We start from the raw sequence: 18,685 nt of genomic DNA on the forward strand, positions 1-18,685 counted from the left end.
ACAAAATTATTCATTAAAAGTATTTATCAATATTAAAATATTAGACATATTTAATTAACTTGATTAAATTATGATTATGTAAAAATAAATTATTTCTCTGTATACTACGAGTTAAATCCTAATATTAACTATCAAAATACACTTATACAATTTTAAACACTAAATAAATTAAACAAAAATTAACAAAAAAATGCAGCTTATAATTTTCATATTTTAGTTTAAATGTATTTTCCCGCGGTACATGGTTAAAATCTAATTATTATAAAAACTTATTATAGGCCTTTAATTCTGTCGATCTTATTATTATAAAAACTTTAAAAAGTCGTCAACACATACATAGATTATCATAAACATATACCAAAAGATGAATTAAATAAAGAGTTCTGATTGACTTTTGTGATTGTCAATAATTGAATAACCTATCGGTTTGTTCTAGTATATTGCCCTTGTATCGGGTTCTAAATTTGTAATGTTCAAAGTAATAGGTAGGTCTCTTGACCTTAGATTGAAGATGTATTTTTGTTTTCTAATAAAGTAAAGAACTTGGTGTGGGTTATTTATATACAATTATACATTGTGGTGACCATTGCATAATTGAAAAGTTTTATAAGTAAAAAAAGGCTAGGGACCAATTGAAACCAAGTCAAATTACACAGAGATAAACTTCTCTAATCCCTCCCGCCACCCACTCCTATCTTCCTCTAATCTCGCCTCTCATCACTCTCATTCTCTTTCTCTCTCTCTCTCTCTCTCTCTCCACTCTCATCATATAAAGACGTTAAACTCAATCCTTCTTATTCCAACTCTCTAAAGTCTCATCTCTCTCTGTCTCTGTTTTTTGGTGTCTTATCTCTTCTTCTTGAGAGCAAAAAAAAACAGAAATTCAAATGGCCATTGTCGATGTTGATGATTCATTCAAGAGACCAGGAACTATACCTTTCAGCTGGGAGATCCGACCCGGTGTACCCAAAACCCGAATTCCTCAACCCGGTAACACCACTACTCCTTTTCTTCACCCTCCAAAGAAGCTATCCCCTCTCCGGTTAAAACCATTGTCACACTCTCAGCCGCTTTACCCGCCGGCGTTATCTCCGCCGTCGTCTTCTTTCATCGCCAACTCAAAAACCCGTCCTTTATCTCCTCTCACTCCTTTTTCTACTACCCCATCGAAGCTAAAGCCACCACCAACGCCGTCGTCGCCTTCTGTATTCTACTCCCCGGGACCTTCTTTCCGATCATCTCCGCGAGCTTTCTCGGAACGGTGGCAGCCCCAACGCCCAAACCGAATCCAACCCGGATCCGAACCCGAACCCGAACAAAGCTCCGATTTTGCCATCGCCGGATTTGGATGTTTCCCGTCGCCTAAGTTTAGGCTGAGGAAGAACAAGGGCGGTGGTAGTAGTCGGAGAAAAAACCGATCGAGATCGGAGAATGAATATTACTGCTCCGATATGGAGACGATGTCGCCGTGGACTGTTTCTAGCCGGAGATCGGTTTCACCAAGATGGGACTCTCCCAAGTCGTCCTTCTCTTCTCTCCGATTCTCACCACGAATCACCAACGAAGCTGAGTGGGTCGGCTTTGGGCTCTTTTGAGCACTAGAGTTTTCAATTCAATGCAATGGCTCGTGGTCGGTTCTTTAGCCATCCGAACCAAGGAAAAAAAAGCTTGAATTGAATCGCTTTATTCAAATTAAAGCGAAACTCTTGGGCTATAAATGAGTTTTTTATAAAGTTTAGGGTCCTATATCTAATATCATTGGAGTTTTCACAATTTTGAAGTTTTGAGTGCGGGAAGAAATTGTAACTTTGTAAGATATAAAATGTAGTAAAATTAATTTTTTCTAATATTAGAATCATCTTATTTTGATTTTAAAAGAGAACTTTCTAACCAAACGTTTTTTTTTCTTCTCCAAGCTAATTTGAACTACAGAAGAAAAAAAAATAATAATAATACAAAACAAATTTCTACTAGTAATTAAAAACTTAAAAATTACAAGTGACTGGTCGAAATCGGTCAATTTAAAAGTATGAGGCAAAATGGGAATATTTTTAAAAGTTCGGAGATATGTGTTCCTGAGTTTGTTAACGAAACTCGAAGTAGCAGCCAAGTAGGAGGAGACCATGAAACCGTCGCAATGCAACCGCATTATTGATCAGCTCATCGCCGCCATGATTCAGAACCGTCCATTCGACGCCGTTCTCGCTTCTTCAACGGTCGCGAATCCATGGTCTCAGCAGCTCGTTTCCGATGTTCTCCGCTCAATCCCAAGATTCTTCTTCATCTCCCCACGATCCATCGGTCGGCAAAAGGGTTTTCGTCACCGGTCACCGTTAAAGCAGAGAAACCTCCGTGAAGAATCGCAACGACGCCGTTCCGAAGTCCTTTTTCTAGGTCCCGCCGCATATATGGATCCTAAGAAAGTTTCACTCGGGTTGCAGAAAGCTATGGATTTCTTCTTTTGGATCGAAACCCATTTCGGGTTTGATCATAATGAGGTCACTTGTAGAGATATGGCTTGTCTATTGGCTAAAGGCAACGACTTTACTGGTCTCTGGGATTTTCTCCGGCAAGTCTCTAGAAGAGAGAATGGGAAAAATGTGGTTACCACAGCGTCTGTAACGTGTTTGATGAAATGCCTAGGAGAAGAAGGTTTTGTGAAAGAGGCATTAGCTACGTTTTATAGGATGAAGGAGTATCATTGCAAACCTGATGTTTATGCTTACAATACAATCATCAATGCTCTTTGTCGAGTTGGGAATTTCAAAAAAGCTCGATTTCTGTTGGATCAGATGCAGTTACCGGGTTTTCGATACCCTCCAGACATCTATACATACACCATTTTGATAAGCTCCTATTGTAGATATGGAATGCATACCGGGTGTAGAAAGGCTATAAGGAGAAGGATGTGGGAAGCTAATCGAATGTTTAGGGAAATGCTCTTCAGAGGGTTTGTACCCGATGTGGTGACTTACAATTGCTTGATCGATGGATGTTGCAAAACGAATCGTATTGGTCGGGCTTTAGAGCTGTTTGAAGATATGAAGAAGAGAGGATGTGTTCCGAATCAGGTGACTTATAATTCTTTTATAAGGTATTATAGTGTTACTAATGAGATAGAACGTGCAGTCGAGATGATGAGGACAATGAAGAAGATGGGTCATGGTGTACCTGGTCCAAGCACGTACACGCCGCTAATACACGCTCTTGTTGAGACCAGGAGAGCGGCCGAGGCTCGGGATTTGGTAGTGGAGATGGTGGAGGCCGGGTTGGTTCCAAGAGAGTATACATATAAGTTGGTGTTGGATGCTCTGTCTTCAGAAGGAATGGCGGATACACTTGATGAAGAGCTGCATAAGAGAATGAGAGAAAGAATAGAAGAGAGATGTAGAAGAGTCATGAGGATCAAACCGATCATGGCTCGAAAAGAGATTGTCTGAAAACCGGGTTTTCACGAGATTGAAGTTTATGAAAATTCTGCAATGGAGGAAATCTGACAGATGGAATGATTCCTGCTCAAAATTTTCATGGCTTTCATGATGCATTAGATAGTTTGATTGAAATACTAATTGTAGACCTAGTTTAAGCCTTAGCCACCGGAAGATCTAACCACTATGTAACTCAAACCTTGTATTGTGCTTCTGTAATATTTCATTAATACGTTTGTTATTTGGTCACAATAAGAAAGAGAAGAAAAAAAAGTAACAGAAAACTATACTAAAGAATTGCACTCTCATGAGCATTGAGCATGAACCAGCAGGGATTTAACAGCTTGTGGACATGCATCTCCTCCAAATGTTTTGCTCCAGACTGGTACAGAACACCTACTCTTGTTGAGACAAGCCTACATACATTTACAAGAAACTCTTATTTGAGCTTTATGATTTCAGCAAAAAGGCAGAATTCACAGGAAAAATAGTAGCTACCTTCTCAATAACTGCCAAAGATTTGGGTGAGTGACGGCTTCCAACGGAATAGCTCCAACAATTTCCATTTGGAGTACCAAAGCTTGCAAACAATACCTTCGAAATTTTCCTGCCGTTAGGACACTGGAGCTGAACCTTAGGCCTCCTATCATACTGGTGTTTTAGATGTCTGTGTTTTTTTCGGTTGTGGCTTTTTCTTCTCTGAGAAATCACAGGAGAAGGATGTGAACTGGAGACATGACCACAGACTTCGGTGACTGATACTGTATCTATAGTTACACCAAGGGGTTTCCCCTCTCTTTCTTCTTCCAAAATGACTAGTAAGTTACTACTGGGTTTAAGAAAAGATCGCGGTATATGGTACCTAAAAAAGAGGAGAACATAGCTTCAAAGAATAACATTTAATTCATATAACAAGATAATTCATATAAGAGAGTGAACAGATATATCCTACCATATCTGAGAAGGGTTCCCTTTGAAAGTATGAAAGGATACCCAGTACCGACCAATACTCTGACCATTCACCCAAGCTTCTCCTTTTCCCATTGATCCTAAGTTCAAGGCCACCGGATCTGTCCCATCTGGTGTGTCAAATGACACCTATAGAAATAAAATATCTCAGAGAATGAAGTAATATATTGAACTAGTACTATTTTACTAATCTGTTGTTCTACCTTGTACCAAGTTAGAGGCTGACTTTTGGAGTCTCTGTACTTCTTCCACTGAACTTTTGCCGCCCCATTTTCTGTGTAAACATGAAATTTCTCCCCTTGCAGCCCAACCTCCACAACGATATTGAGCCAGTATCAGTTAACCTAAAGGAGATAATTAAGTTCTGTTGAAGAATAAAACTCAGAAATTTTTTTACCTGATATCCCCAACTATAGTTGTTGAAGTACAGTGAATGTTTTCCATTCCAAATCTTTACGCTCCGTGATCCAACGACTCTCCTTTCTAAATGTGCCCCTGAATTCTGTGTTCCAAAGAGATACGGCGTCAGAAATAATGTACTCCATATGGTTTTTTGATATTTGCTACAAATACTGATCTAGAAGTACTCTGTTTGGAGCAAATTGAAGAAGTTCAGAAGAAAAGATTGGGGCTCACCGGTAACCCTACCATTACGCTGAGTAATGCGATGTTATTTGTGCCATTATTCAATGACACATTTTTCTCTAGCAAAAATCTATGCGCTTTGTAAGTTCCGTGCATAGAACCTACAGAGAACTCAAACTTAGAAGCATTTAACTTTTATGATGCCATAAAACCTTTAACTTTGAGTAGGATTCAACGGTAAAAAGGCATACCTATGAACTTCCCATTAACAAAGCCGTGTAGAACATGTCCAAGATGATTGACTTTAAGAACTGATTGAGCTCCTTCAGGTTGCTGAAACCTTTATTCCCAGAGAAACAATATAACTTAGAATATCCAACACAGAATATACTACTTATATATCTTGACAAATGCTGTATATCTTACGGGATATAATTGGATTTACCTAGTTGTTTGCCACAGATAGTCGGAGGTATCCTGTGTTGTATTCATGTGCTCAAGCAAAGACGCTGACCGTATTGACGTTTCACTGAAACTTGGGACAGTTTCTGTAAACTCCTCCCACATGTGAGGAGACGACAACTTTTGTCTTGGTTCCCTTGTTCTGGTGCTGTATTGCGCATTGACCTATCCACACCACAAAATACAAATGAATGCATCATCACAAGAAAACTGCATTTAAAATAAATCTTGACGTATGAGCTTACCTTGGCAGTGTTGAAGGCTACATTCTTGCAGTCTGGCAAGACACTTATAGATTTTGGAGACAAGAGATATGAAGAATTACGAAACTGCACAGTAGCTTCGCATTCGTCTTGATTCACAAGTAAGGCAGCGCATAGGTTTGCCTTCTTCCCAAACACAAAGGCCTGTTAAATAAGACATAAAGATCACTGTTCCAATATTCTTCATGATATCAAACAGGAGAAGATACTGTTGGTTAGAATGTACTTACAGTTTGTAGCTTTCCCAATGATATTGTAGTTTGCAGTCCAGAAAGTAAAGGCTTTTCACACAACTTAACTGCAGCATGTAATTCCTTTAGGTGTCCCCATTTTGGTTGCCTAAGTAATCCTACAGCATGTAATTCCTTTAGGTGTCACCAACCATGTATGTTTTACTTTCATTAAGTGTGAATGGCTTGAAAAATATACCATATTCATCAAGTGGAGCCTGATCATAATAACTGGTGATCACAAACTGTGAAGCGTTTCTCCCGAAGTTTGTTCCTCCATGATACTAGAATAAGATATAGTGTCAAATCAGTATTACTCTTGCTTCTATTATACAGTAGAGATTTTTAAAAGAAAAAGAGAGTGAGACTGGAAATAGTACCATATAGTAGTTTACAAAACTTCCGTTCTTAGCTATGAATAGAGCGACCTGAAATGCTATATCCTCAGCTGACCTTATCAGTGGTTCATCGCCATATGTTTGATAACTATACAAAGGGAGCAGCTGAAAGTTAATTACATATTTTGGAACTGGAAAGCAAACAGCAATGTAGTGAAATGGAAAAGGAGACCATACAAACTCGTCCAGTTCTCAGTCCATATTGCAGGTTTGTTAGGTGAATTGGGTCCTTTGAATGTTTCTCCACATTTCCTCCCATTGCAAGCATTAATCTGATGCAACATAGAAACCATAAGATGATGGCTAAAAATGGCATATAATGAGCCACAATGCAGAACAAACGTATAAACAAACTAACCACAGGGTCAGGGGCATCATCTTGCTTGCACATGACCCATGGCACTCCTGTCTCAAGCTCCACAGCCATTTCTGCTGCCCATTTGACATATGATTTCCCATCTTGTCGAAAAGCTCTAGCTATCATCCCATACTCGTTCTCAATCTGTTTTTGCGTACATAACTCTGAGATCACAGGAAAACAAACAACTTTGAAGGAAACATAGATGTAAAAACAAAAAAACAAAATGTCAAACCTGCGAGAGTATGATAGGCCCTCCTTGGGAAGCATACAACTTTTCAGATTTCATCAGCTTAACAATCATTTGTGCATATCTCTTCATGTAATACTGCAAATAAAAATGTTATCTTCTTAAAAAAAAACATAGAAGTATCAAGTATGTATAGAAGCCATTTGAGTTCAGTAAAAATATGAATACCTTGAAAGGCTCATTATCTGTTCTAAAGACAATCCCTTTGACATTATGCAACCAGAAAGGCAAACCCCTGCAAATGTGTTATTGTAAAAACCTAAAATTAAACTCCACGAAACTTGGCTTTAAACTAATCAGAAATATATATGAACGATCTAATGGCCAAAAGAAGAAGAAGAAAAATATTATACCCATAAGACCACTCACCCTGGATAAAAGGTCCAATCCGAAGACAGACATATAAGCCATGCGCTTGTATTTCCTTGATGAACTTCACTATATCACGTCGTCCACCGAAATCGAACTGCAGATATGATCACAATATACATCAATCGCATAACCTTATATTATATATGGTGTCGTACGTGTAGAGAGAGAGAGGAGAGAGTGACGAACCTGTCCTTGTTGCGGCTCGTGAATGTTCCAGAACACATAAGTGTCTATTACATCTAAGCCTCCTGATTTTGCCTTTGCTATCAAGGACGGCCACATCTGCAAGTTCCGACTTCCATTAATACTTTGCCGACGAAGAAGAAGAAGAAGAAGAAGCGATCCCGCCAAATCATTAAGGCATATACGATTTAATAGGAGATTTTAATAATTTCAGAATATTTGGGGTCGAATAAGAATATGTCAGAAAATAAGAGTACTCAATCTCGAAAATTGAACAAAGTTATAACCGGCCTAGTCGAGATAAATTGGAAAAAGAGTCAAAAGACGATCTTATCCTCTCTCTCTCTCTCTCTGCTCTAACGGCTCACGTATTTCGTCTTCGAAACCTGCCGCAGACCTAGTGTGCTAATTCACGTGACTGATCGGCGTGATTTCGTCGGGAAATTTGAAGAAATTAAACTCATACGACGTTACAAAACGGATACAAAGTTGGAGACGGCGAGAGAGAGAGAGAGAGAGAGAGAGAATACCTGAGGAGTGCTGCGAGTATAATGGATGGAGCCGGAGAAAAGGATCTTATGTTTGCCGTCGATGATCAACGATCGCCCGTCGTAGGTTACGTTCGCGGCGTCTCCGGCTACTACAACCGCCACGATGATGAGAATGATCAAAACTAGCGAATAGTGAGAATTCGTCATTTCTTATGTAAAAAGAAAACACTGACGTTTGATGATTCTACAGAGTTTTTATAGTTCAGCGTGACACTGCAGCAGAATCTCAATAAAGGTTCTTTTTTTTCTTTTCCTTTTAAATCCCGGTTTAATATAGTGACAGTTACTGAGTAAATCGTAAAATTAAAAAAAAAAAAAAAAAAAAAACTATGACGTGTGATCTGAAAGCCCAAGAACGCCGAGGCCCATCAATAAGCTGGAGCAAAATCCAAGAACCGGGTTTTTTGTATTTACTACCGCATATAGAACCGGTTTGACTGATTTCGGGTCACGGTCGAACCGGTTGACGTCGATCAATCAATCTGGTTGTTGAATGAAGTAGAAGACTCAAGACAGAAGAAGAAAGAGTCGTCGTCAAACGTGTATAAACGCACGTGTTGCACGTGAGAAATTTCCCGCACAAAATTAATTAAGACTCTTTTCGTCTTCTTCCCCAAATCTGGGGATTCGATTCTTGGATTGAATCCATGGATCGTGCTTTAACTTCCCGTTTTGATACTGCCTCCTCTACTCTCTCCCCTTTCCAATTCCGATATAGGAGTTCTTTGGCCATCACTCGGCGATTGGCGCCGGCGATTGTTTGCGCGAAACGATCTCCGATCGATGGAGTGAGCGACGAGCTGAATCTGATCGCTTCACAGAACTTAGATCAAGCTCCAGCACGAAGACTAGCCCGTTCTGCTTTTGTTGACTTTCAGCTTCAGCTCGATCACTGCTTGTTCAAGGTTGCATTGACTCTTTAATTTTCACTAGCAAAATCTTAACATCATCTCCTTTTTCTAATCAATCTGGATCTGGTGACAGGAAGCTCCGATTGGGATCAGAACTGAGGAGGTAAGCGCAGTGATTTTATGTTTATTTACCGATGGATATGCAAAGTCAAAAGTAGTTCTTAAATCTTTCTTTGGTGTATAAATGATAGTGGTATGAGAGAAATTGGAAAGGGGAAGAAATTTTCTGCAAGAGTTGGTTGCCCAAATCAGGCGACGAGATCAAAGCTTCGGTGTGTTTCTGTCATGGCTATGGAAGCACTTGCACTTTCTTCTTCGATGGTTCGTTTGATATCTCTTACTTATATCATTAGTTGGAAAGGGTCTTGTTTTGTTATATGTAAGAATTTTATTTATGGTTTTTTTTTTTCACAGGTATAGCAAAGCAAATAGCAGGTTCTGGTTATGGAGTTTATGCTGTAGACCATCCTGGTTTTGGTCTTTCAGATGGTTTACATGGTCACATTCCAAGTTTTGATGACTTAGCTGGAAATTGTATTGAACAGTTCTCCAAAATGAAAGGTATTGTACCTGTTATTGCTTTTGTGTCGGATCTTGCTTTTTTTTTCTGGTTTTTTACTTTAGTTTGTTTGATTCTTAGGGAGACCTGAATTGAGAAACTTGCCCCGGTTCCTGCTTGGACAGTCAATGGGAGGAGCTGTTGCCTTGAAAATTCATTTGAAAGAACCTCAAGCTTGGGATGGTCTTATCCTAGTTGCTCCTATGTGTAAGGTAAATCTAATCCCTTCATAACCTTCTAAAAGTATCTTATGTTTGCCTCTAGTGCTAGGATGTAATTGAGTTATGGAGAGTTTGTTACTGAAATCAACTAATAGAGTTTTAGAGTATTTGTATTCACATATTGCATCTACTTAGTTCATGTTTGAAATACCTGACTGACCTTGAGTTGTTTCAAGATTTCAGAAGATGTAAAACCTTCTCCGCTAGTCTTGAAGACGTTAATCTTGATGTCGACACTATTTCCGAAAGCAAAGCTCTTTCCAAAGAAAGACTTGAGCGAGCTGTTCTTCAGAGACCCGAGTAAAAGAAAATTGGTATTTTCTCTTTAGATTTTCAATGGAACACTTTCTGAAGCATTTTTGCTGACTTCCTCTTCCATGTTTTTGTTCTCTGTGGATTCAGTGCGAGTATGATGTGATTTGCTACGATGATCAGACGCGTTTGAAAACCGCTGTTGAACTTCTAAATGCGACAAGAGACATTGAGATGCAAGTTGACAAGGTTAGTGTGTGGAACCAAAGAAATAAAGTAAAGCTCTTATCACAGACTGGCGCATCTCTAATAACTTGTGTCTTTTCTATGTTGCAGGTCTCGTTGCCCCTGTTGATACTTCATGGAGACGCTGATAAAGTCACAGATCCAAGAGTGAGCAAATTCCTTCACGACAATGCAATCAGCCAAGACAAGACTTTAAAACTCTATCCAGGTGGCTTCCATTGCATTCTAGAAGGTGATACAGACGAAAATATTTTCACCGTAATCAACGACATAGTTGCTTGGCTCGATGCCCGCGTTGCTCCCAAGTAAAGTTAGATATTATATCTCCACAATCCTATATTTATATAACTGTCTTCTGAAAACTGTAGAGTCTCTGCGATAAATAACATACGGAAAAAAAATAAAAGTCCGTGGCTTATACCTTGAACACACAACATTGGCCCTTTCTAGCTTAGCTAGTGCCTCTAGTGCTACATCAACCTCAGAATCAAATTGAGGACTGTTCAAAGTTCTAAACCTGAAAATTCAAATTGTGCTATTTCCACGATGTCATTCATGCTACCGTGATCCGTGAGAGCAGATCGTTGCACCTTCACTGTCCAAATAAGTCCGGTTTGAGGATACTCAACCACTTCTAGAATTTTGGTTAATTTTACTAGAAAAATAACAAGAGAGTCAGAGACCAAAAAAAAAAATGGTTTTGTTTCTCTTATTAATGGGCCTGTCTATTAGTAGGCTTCAAAATAACTTGTAGGCTTTTGTATTTTGAAGCCCAATAATAGAGAGGCCCATTAATAAGAGAAACAAAACAAAACCTCTTAGATTTTCGTCCAAGCCACCACCACCGTCGACTTTACTATTTTAGCTCCGCTCTTGCTCAGATTTCTTCTCCGTTAGGAAAACTCCCAAAGTTTCACTCTGTAATAAACCCTAATTTATCCGATGTCGGTAAGTGTTCCTTCCCGAATTTGTCTTTCAATTTCGACACTTTTGTCTGTTTTTGCGCAATGATTGATACTGAATGATGGATTGGTGATGCAGATCTTCGAGTACAATGGAAGTGCCGTCGTAGCTATGGTTGGGAAGAACTGTTTCGCTATAGCTAGTGATCGGAGGCTTGGTGTGCAGCTACAGACCATAGCTACCGATTTTCAGAGAATCTCCAAGATCCACGATCATCTCTTCATCGGACTTTCCGGTCTCGCTACCGATGTCCAGACATTGTAAACTCTTTTCACTATTCCATCTTCATATGTATACTCTTATTTCCTCCTCCCAGAATTTTAGGTGAATTACAAAATTTAGGGCTTTGTTTTTCTTTTGTTTGTCTTTGGGAATGCTGAAGGTACCAGCGACTTGTATTTCGACATAAGCTATATCAGCTTAGGGAAGAAAGAGACATGAAGCCAGAAACTTTCGCTAGTCTTGTATCTGCTATTCTTTATGAGAAAAGGTTAGTGAAATGTCTTCTCCCATTTGTTGCTAGTTCCTAGTTAACCTTGATCAATCTGATTCCTTGTAACTTCTTCACTTCAGATTTGGTCCTTACTTGTGCCAACCTGTGATTGCTGGCTTGGGAGACGATAACAAACCTTTCATCTGCACTATGGATTCGATTGGAGCCAAGTATGCTCACTTGACACTTCCTTACTTTCCTTAGTCTCCTATGATATCTAATGTTATTTAATTTAGTTAGTCAGTGAGTGTAATCCTGAAACTTGCTTGGTGAGCTAGAATGGTTGTCAATTGGTATTTGGATTTTTGTTGAAATATTGTTCTGCTCGTTTGTCATCCAATGCAGTGTATGTATGTCATATGAGTGGACTTATTTTACATGTCTTGAGCTGTTTCAAATTTGATTTTCTGCTATAGTTGAGAGTTTACTGAACTTGATAGCTGCAAATTTGCAATCGCGTGCATGCCTTGATAGTTATATTCTCTAAATGCAGGGAGTTAGCAAAAGATTTTGTTGTCTCTGGAACTGCTTCAGAATCGCTATATGGTGCCTGTGAAGCCATGTTCAAACCAGATATGGTATGTGCCGTAAAAGAAAAAACTACTTCTTTGTTATACTAGATCACTGAAAACCCAAAGTCTTCTATTGCTAAGATCACTGGAAAGCTTGGTAAAACCCTTCTTGTGTAAGAATTCTATTGTAGTATCTAGATTTGGTAGGAATATTTGTGTGCATATTGCTGCTTATAGATGACAGTACTCCAATAGATTTCCCTTGGATATCTTCATTTGGCTTAGGAAGGAGGTGATTCAAATTCACTCGTGTTTGAGTTATACTGCTGTGACTTCCTGCTATAATTTAAATGGCATCTTTCTAGGAAGTGCATTGTAACAGACTTGATTAAATTCAAAAGCATATCTTAACTCGACTCGAATAAATTGATTTTCAGGAAGCTGAGGAATTGTTTGAGACAATCTCACAAGCACTTCTCTCTTCAGTTGACCGTGATTGTCTGAGTGGATGGGGAGGACATGTCTACGTTGTGTAAGTTTTGTTCTCCTATCTTCTTCTTGTTTTCACATCTTGCGTCATCTACACTTGCTTCGAGGGGAATGTATCATATAAATAGTAACATTTTACTGGTGATGTTATTCAGAACACCAAATGAGATCAAGGAGAAAATTCTCAAGGGAAGGATGGATTGATCTGAAATCACATATCTACCTTTGTCCCAAGTTCAGTTTTATCCCCTTTATTTGGTTCAGTAGAAGAACTATCTCGTCTCATAGTAACTGTTACTTGTCTGATACTGGATATTTTGGGTTCCTTCTTTTGGGATTTTTAATTTGCAACTGATAGAGTTAGAAAAAAATGAAGAGTAACACTTGTTGTCTTGTTCCAATTACTCGACCATTCAATGTACCTTGTTGTGTTCTCTGGTTTAAATGTGTGCCCAAGTGTTCCAGATTTCTGGTTTGATATTCAAGGTTGATACTGTTTAGCAAATCATGTTTGTTTACAGTCTCTGATAAATTTCTGACAAGAAATTTGGGTGCTTTTGAAAAAATAACATTTTGTTACTAATCGTTTTGGATTAACATGTCACCAAAATCTCTTGAACCATAATTTGGTTATCGATCATACAAAAACTACGATATAAACATGATTTGGTGAACACTTGCTAGTACTACAAATAGAAACGAATCAGAAATAGCAGGTCAGTAACTACAAGTCGAAGATTTGATTGTTTATCATTTGCGACGGCGAAACAAACAAAAGCATCAATTAACACCGATAATGGTTTTATCACATCGTGAATAAGTCTCGTGTCCTGGTTCTATGTATGGCATTTAGATTGAGCCTGAGCGGCTAAGTACGCATGGCAAACGCGTGAAAATATACGCAATGCGATGATGTATTAGAAAGCACGTACGTGGCATGTGCATTAGTTCTGGTCGTTACACGAATATAAAGTAAATCCTGCCGACCTGATTTTTCTCTCGGTGGTGGTGTTCTTTTGTGTGTTCCGGCAAGGCGGCAATCATGAGCCGATGCTCGTAAATTCATGCATCTCATCATTTAAATTATAATTCCATGGACCATCCACTTCCGGCCACGTTTCTACGTCCGTCTTCGGCCACTTTTGAGCTTTTTATCAAATTCAACCCACCAAAATAAAAAGCGGCAGAACTTACATTGCGGCTCCACGTGGCAAAGATCCAAGCGTTTATCTACTAGGTGGCACAGGCGGCTCTATATATAGTCTATATAGAGAAAATGACAGAGGTAAGTGGGATTAGCATAAGTTGATAACTATGATGAGATGGTTTTTAGAAAACATGAAAAATCTACAGCTGATATTCCTTCTTTTTCGCCTTTAGTGTACGCTAAATCATCGACTTATGCGTGGATTATAAAGAAAGAAACTTAAATATATCTCGAATTTGATTGTAAAAGTAATGTTACAGACAATAGAGAGGGTTACACTTTAAAATCCACAAGTGGAATAGATTCAGAGACTCTAGTATCTAAAATAAGAGGATCGTTACTTTTTAATTACGGCGGATATAATGTACACTAAAAAGTGTAATAATACAAAAACTTTTTAATATAAAGATCGAAAAGAGCAAAGCCTTGAAAACTCAATGAGAGATACGGTCGCCGTTGGGTCTCCTTTAGGAAAGTAGGTACACGCGTGATATCGAACGTGTCGACTCTTCATCGCTCTTTCCCAAAATTGACATGCCTTTCGGACCGCTACATTCCAAATAGTCTGACGTAAGCAATGACAAAACCTACCTACATTACCGTTCGCCACGTGTCCCCTCTCCATCTACTACTATTTCAAAATGGATCTTCCACTATTCACATTTTATCTAATTTTGTTCAGATTCTCATTCCAAACAACTCTATGGCCTTGTATAGCCGCCAGGTGTCCACGTCGTTCGTCTTATATAGTCATCTGGCTTCATTGCTTCAGAAGTTTCAAACATCTACCTGATTCTTTCTTTGCTATAAACAAAGAGGAACAATATATTAGAGGGGGAAGAAGGTAAATTATGATGAAACTTGGGGCCGATTTGCAATTTCCACCTGGCTTTAGATTTCATCCGACGGATGAAGAGCTCGTACTCATGTATCTCTGTCGTAAATGCGCGTCGCAGCCGATCCCTGCACCGATCATCACCGAACTCGATTTGTACAGATATGATCCTTGGGACCTTCCCGGTACGTTTCTTTCTCTTTTGAATCACACTATACAATTAACCGGTTTAATAATTTAACAAACCGAAATACAATTTAAACAGACATGGCTTTGTACGGTGAAAAGGAGTGGTATTTTTTCTCACCGAGAGATCGAAAGTATCCGAACGGTTCGAGACCGAACCGTGCAGCTGGTACTGGCTATTGGAAAGCTACCGGTGCTGATAAACCGATAGGTCGTCCTAAACCGGTCGGTATCAAGAAGGCTCTAGTGTTCTACTCCGGAAAACCTCCCAACGGAGAGAAAACCAACTGGATTATGCACGAATACCGGCTCGCTGACGTTGACCGGTCGGTCCGCAAGAAAAATAGTCTAAGGGTGAGCGAAGAACAAACCGATATCCGAATTATGATTCTGAACCGGGTTTAGCTAACCGGATATGTTTTGTTTTTGATTTTCAGCTGGACGATTGGGTATTGTGTCGTATATATAACAAGAAAGGTGTCATCGAGAAGAGACAGACCGGGATCGTGAACGACACGTGTTCACCGGAATCTGTGGCGAGATTGGTCGCCGGCTCGGACTCGGAGCAAGTGGTGTCGCCAGAATTCACGTACAGCAACGGTCGGTCGAGTAATCCCCTTGATTTCTCGTTCAATTACGTGGATGCCATAGCCGATAACGAGATTGTCTCACGGCTATTGGGCGGCGGGAATCAGATGTGGTCGACATTTGATCCACTTGTGGTTCGGCAGCAGAGAACTTTCTAAAGTTTGTCCTCCACGTGCGATAATAGTTTAGTGGAAACTGAGTGACACGTGCGGTTAGGTGGTTTGAAAGCCGCAAGCTGGCCAGAAGGGTAGTGACGGGTTGGGCTTTTCAGCAACAAATTGGGCCTTGGCTTTTTTTGTTTCTCTCCTCTGTTAGTACGAGCTACTGTGTTGTATTATTGCTCCCAAAGCAATATTATCCAACTATTCTGGAATAAGAAACATTACAAATTCATTTTTAAGTCATCACTTATATATATATATATATTATTTTAATTATGATTTTTCTACCGGAAACTACAGTTTTAGTTGTGTTATATAGAAGTTAAAAATGGTAACTGATATAAGAAAAAAAAAATGTATACACTATATGTTTTGGAAGATAGATAACTAGTGTTGGGAGGAGGAGAATAGCAAAGAGAAGCTCGAGATCCGATTAATACAGACTGAGTCGAATTGGAAAATTGTCGGTAATGGTAGGGTCTGGCAGATAACAGTCTTATCGTTGCAACTTGCATCCATACAAATCTCACTGTTCGCTATAATTTAATTTGTTTTTGTCTTTTGTATATATTTCAAATATATATATTAGATTTTGACACGAGTTTTCTAAACCGGTTGAATTGTTTATTGGAGTCGAAGGTCGAATACTACAACATCAACAGTATCATCTATCGAAAACAATCGACGGCTGAAATCGTGAATATTGTTTAATGTGAAGTTTTTTTTGAAATACCGATCTAATTATTATATACAAGGTACAAATCTTCGTGATTTTTCTAGCTAGTGAAATTTAATGATATTTTTCTTATATTTATTTTTGATATTTATTCTTAAGAGTGTAACCATATCACATTAAATACAAATTAGCAATGATTTTATATTAATTCTTGATATCTTTTTCTACTTGGTCCTCTAAATTATTTATGCTTTAAACTGTAGTTTTCAAGTTTTCATAAGTTGTGACTTAGAAAATACCAATAATTTATTACAGATTAAGGTTTTGGATTATAAATGGTGTAACAATTCAAAGTTTGTTTAGAAAACGTGAGAGTATATATATGGAGTATATAATCTGTATGATAATCTTTTCAAAGTGTTTTAACAAAAAAATAAATAATAATAAGTGAAATCAAAATTAGAAGCTGTGGATGTCACATATGTATTAAAAATAGAAAAGATGGGGCCGACATATTTGTTGCCAACTGAAAAAATTATACAGTCGGTCTCACTCTCACAGGGGGAGTGGGGTTTTTTAAGTGCATGTTAGGTGTGTTAGTTGTTGCTCTTACAACCTTCACTTTCAATTCACAAAACCAAATCTATCTTTACACTTATACTACTAGTTTATTATTACTACTAGGACTCATATCCCCCACGATGTTGCGAGGTAAATATTTAAGAAAAAAGTAAATAAAATTTAAAATATAAAATTATACATTATAAAATCATTTGAATGTAATAGAATAGTTTGAATACATAAACATTAAACATAAACTGTTACTAAAAAACACAACCATCAAAATGAAAACTTATAACAAAAAATATTATGTAGAATAGACTCAACTTTGCAAAAAACATTGTCTAAAGTATAATAAATATATAAGATATTTTATGAAAAATTATGATAAAGAGCTACAATTAAAAAACATTATAACAAAGTGATCTTAACTGAAAATATTGAACTAATGGTTGTAATGAGTAAATATAATTTTCTATTAAATAATTATAATTAATATATATTTAATAGTGAGTGAAACTGTATCAACGAAAAATTAAAATTAAAATACACAACTTTTAAAAACAAAATAAAATAAATGAAAATAGTTTTTAGAGAAATTTACGATAAATAGATACAACTGTAAATTCTATATTAAGTTTATTAAATTTCGTTATCGCTATAATCATTTCTAAAATTTGATTTAGATTATAGAATAACTTTGAATATTAGATATTAATATCCAAAATTATTTAGATTCAACACAAAACGGAAAATTTGTTTCAACAAACAATGATTTGTTAGTTATTGATGAAAAGACAAATATATAAAAAGTTCAAAAGACATGAGTATTTAAATATACACACCTATTAGAACTAAAAATTGTGATAAAAATATGAATAAAATATAGTGAAAAGACACAACTCTACAATGAACAGATACAATTGTTTGAGTTTTAAGAAAAACAAATATTTTTTTTTTACAAAAAAATACTACGAGAAATTGCAGCTGTTGTTTGCATTTATTCAGATTGTTATTATTATTTTTAAATAATAAACTATTTTTTAGAAAAAAGTGACGATAAATAGACGCAAATGTAAATCTACAATGAACAGATACAACAATTTCAATTTTTTTTTAAAAAACAAAAAATTTACGAAAAGGTACTACGAAACATCACAACTGTTGTGTCTACACTGGATTATATTTATACCTAATAACCTATATAAACTGCTTTTAAATAGTATACATCTTTATTACCATGTTGAAAAGTCAAATTTAAAAACTCACTATATACTCCATATAACTCTTGGACAAAAAACTCGAGGTATTTTCATTAAATTTTTATATCTAAAATTAACTAACAGTTGTAAATTAGATTTATCATTCCAAAAATCTTTTATTAAATCAAAATTGGAGGAATTTCTTTACTTTTAAAAGAATGAATGCTAGAGAATAATTTAGAAAGCTGTAAAAACCGTTGAGATTACAAGTTTATATTATTTTGTATCATGACAAAAAAATGAAAACAGTTCAAACAGACAGATATATATAGATTTTAGAAGATATGAATATTCGAATAAATACAACTCTACAATGAACAGTTGCAACTTTATAAAAAACCGTTATAATGAACAATCACAACTTTTTGTAAACCACACAATCTAATTCTTTTACAGATTTTTTTGGAAAATTATCCAAAATGTACGATTGAAAAAACACAATTTTTGGTGGCATTTATTCGGATTGTTGTTATATTCATCATTCCAAAAGTCTTTTGTTAAATCAAGAATTAGA

General features: G+C 37.1%; 6 protein-coding genes across 10 annotated transcripts; 5 read left to right on the forward strand and 1 right to left on the reverse strand.

Moving 5' to 3' along the window:
• The first annotated feature begins 776 nt into the window (after window positions 1–776).
• Window positions 777–1,734, forward strand: LOC104751635 (uncharacterized). Its single transcript, XM_010473631.3, has one exon. The coding sequence runs from the start codon at window positions 888–890 to the stop codon at window positions 1,593–1,595; it is 708 nt and encodes a 235-aa protein (XP_010471933.1). The 5' UTR covers window positions 777–887; the 3' UTR covers window positions 1,596–1,734.
• On the forward strand, window positions 1,734–3,669 carry LOC104751637 (pentatricopeptide repeat-containing protein At1g77405). The gene has a single exon (XM_010473633.3). It carries the CDS (start codon window positions 2,124–2,126, stop codon window positions 3,438–3,440), a length of 1,317 nt encoding a protein of 438 aa, XP_010471935.1. The 5' UTR covers window positions 1,734–2,123; the 3' UTR covers window positions 3,441–3,669.
• LOC104751636 (beta-galactosidase 16-like) lies at window positions 3,614–8,314 on the reverse strand. 3 transcript variants are annotated; one of them, XM_019238387.2, is made up of 19 exons: window positions 8,029–8,314; window positions 7,502–7,597; window positions 7,313–7,409; window positions 7,112–7,178; window positions 6,929–7,021; window positions 6,694–6,837; window positions 6,513–6,607; window positions 6,318–6,423; window positions 6,137–6,221; window positions 5,938–6,056; window positions 5,690–5,851; window positions 5,428–5,609; window positions 5,234–5,322; window positions 5,034–5,143; window positions 4,795–4,899; window positions 4,601–4,708; window positions 4,381–4,526; window positions 3,927–4,290; window positions 3,614–3,844 (listed from the first exon to the last, which is right to left on the reverse strand). In XM_019238387.2, the coding sequence occupies exons 5-19, from the start codon at window positions 7,013–7,015 to the stop codon at window positions 3,734–3,736; spliced, it is 2,013 nt and encodes a 670-aa protein (XP_019093932.2). In that variant the 5' UTR covers window positions 7,016–7,021; window positions 7,112–7,178; window positions 7,313–7,409; window positions 7,502–7,597; window positions 8,029–8,314; the 3' UTR covers window positions 3,614–3,733. The 3 variants fall into 3 exon arrangements, with proteins under 3 accessions (XP_019093932.2, XP_010471934.2, XP_087346717.1); XM_010473632.3 differs by having other exon boundaries at window positions 7,297–7,409; window positions 8,029–8,264; XM_087490591.1 differs by lacking the exon at window positions 7,502–7,597 and having other exon boundaries at window positions 7,297–7,409; window positions 8,029–8,289.
• Window positions 8,315–8,584: 270 nt separating this feature from the next.
• LOC104751638 (caffeoylshikimate esterase) lies at window positions 8,585–10,669 on the forward strand. 2 transcript variants are annotated; one of them, XR_015583991.1, is made up of 8 exons: window positions 8,585–8,954; window positions 9,034–9,063; window positions 9,152–9,281; window positions 9,375–9,521; window positions 9,601–9,731; window positions 9,924–10,054; window positions 10,143–10,241; window positions 10,329–10,669. XR_015583991.1 is itself a non-coding variant. In XM_087490595.1 (8 exons), exons 1-8 carry the CDS (start codon window positions 8,697–8,699, stop codon window positions 10,545–10,547), a joined length of 1,152 nt encoding a protein of 383 aa, XP_087346721.1. In that variant the 5' UTR covers window positions 8,585–8,696; the 3' UTR covers window positions 10,548–10,669. The 2 variants fall into 2 exon arrangements, 1 of the variants encoding a protein (XP_087346721.1); XM_087490595.1 differs by having other exon boundaries at window positions 9,917–10,054.
• A 376-nt stretch (window positions 10,670–11,045) lies between these two features.
• On the forward strand, window positions 11,046–13,200 carry LOC104751639 (proteasome subunit beta type-3-B). 2 transcript variants are annotated; one of them, XM_010473635.3, is made up of 7 exons: window positions 11,046–11,186; window positions 11,280–11,461; window positions 11,584–11,691; window positions 11,775–11,864; window positions 12,188–12,272; window positions 12,644–12,738; window positions 12,851–13,200. In XM_010473635.3, exons 1-7 carry the CDS (start codon window positions 11,181–11,183, stop codon window positions 12,897–12,899), a joined length of 615 nt encoding a protein of 204 aa, XP_010471937.1. In that variant the 5' UTR covers window positions 11,046–11,180; the 3' UTR covers window positions 12,900–13,200. The 2 variants fall into 2 exon arrangements, with proteins under 2 accessions (XP_010471937.1, XP_010471938.1); XM_010473636.3 differs by lacking the exon at window positions 11,046–11,186 and having other exon boundaries at window positions 11,274–11,461.
• Window positions 13,201–14,561: 1,361 nt separating this feature from the next.
• On the forward strand, window positions 14,562–15,911 carry LOC104751641 (NAC transcription factor 32). Its single transcript, XM_010473637.3, has 3 exons — window positions 14,562–14,922; window positions 15,003–15,277; window positions 15,361–15,911. Exons 1-3 carry the CDS (start codon window positions 14,754–14,756, stop codon window positions 15,667–15,669), a joined length of 753 nt encoding a protein of 250 aa, XP_010471939.1. The 5' UTR covers window positions 14,562–14,753; the 3' UTR covers window positions 15,670–15,911.
• Window positions 15,912–18,685: the final 2,774 nt, after the last annotated feature.

This window comes from Camelina sativa, chromosome 16, assembly GCF_030686135.1.
Source record: "Camelina sativa cultivar CO46 ecotype springtype chromosome 16, ASM3068613v1".
Classification (NCBI taxonomy): Eukaryota; Viridiplantae; Streptophyta; class Magnoliopsida; order Brassicales; family Brassicaceae; genus Camelina; species Camelina sativa.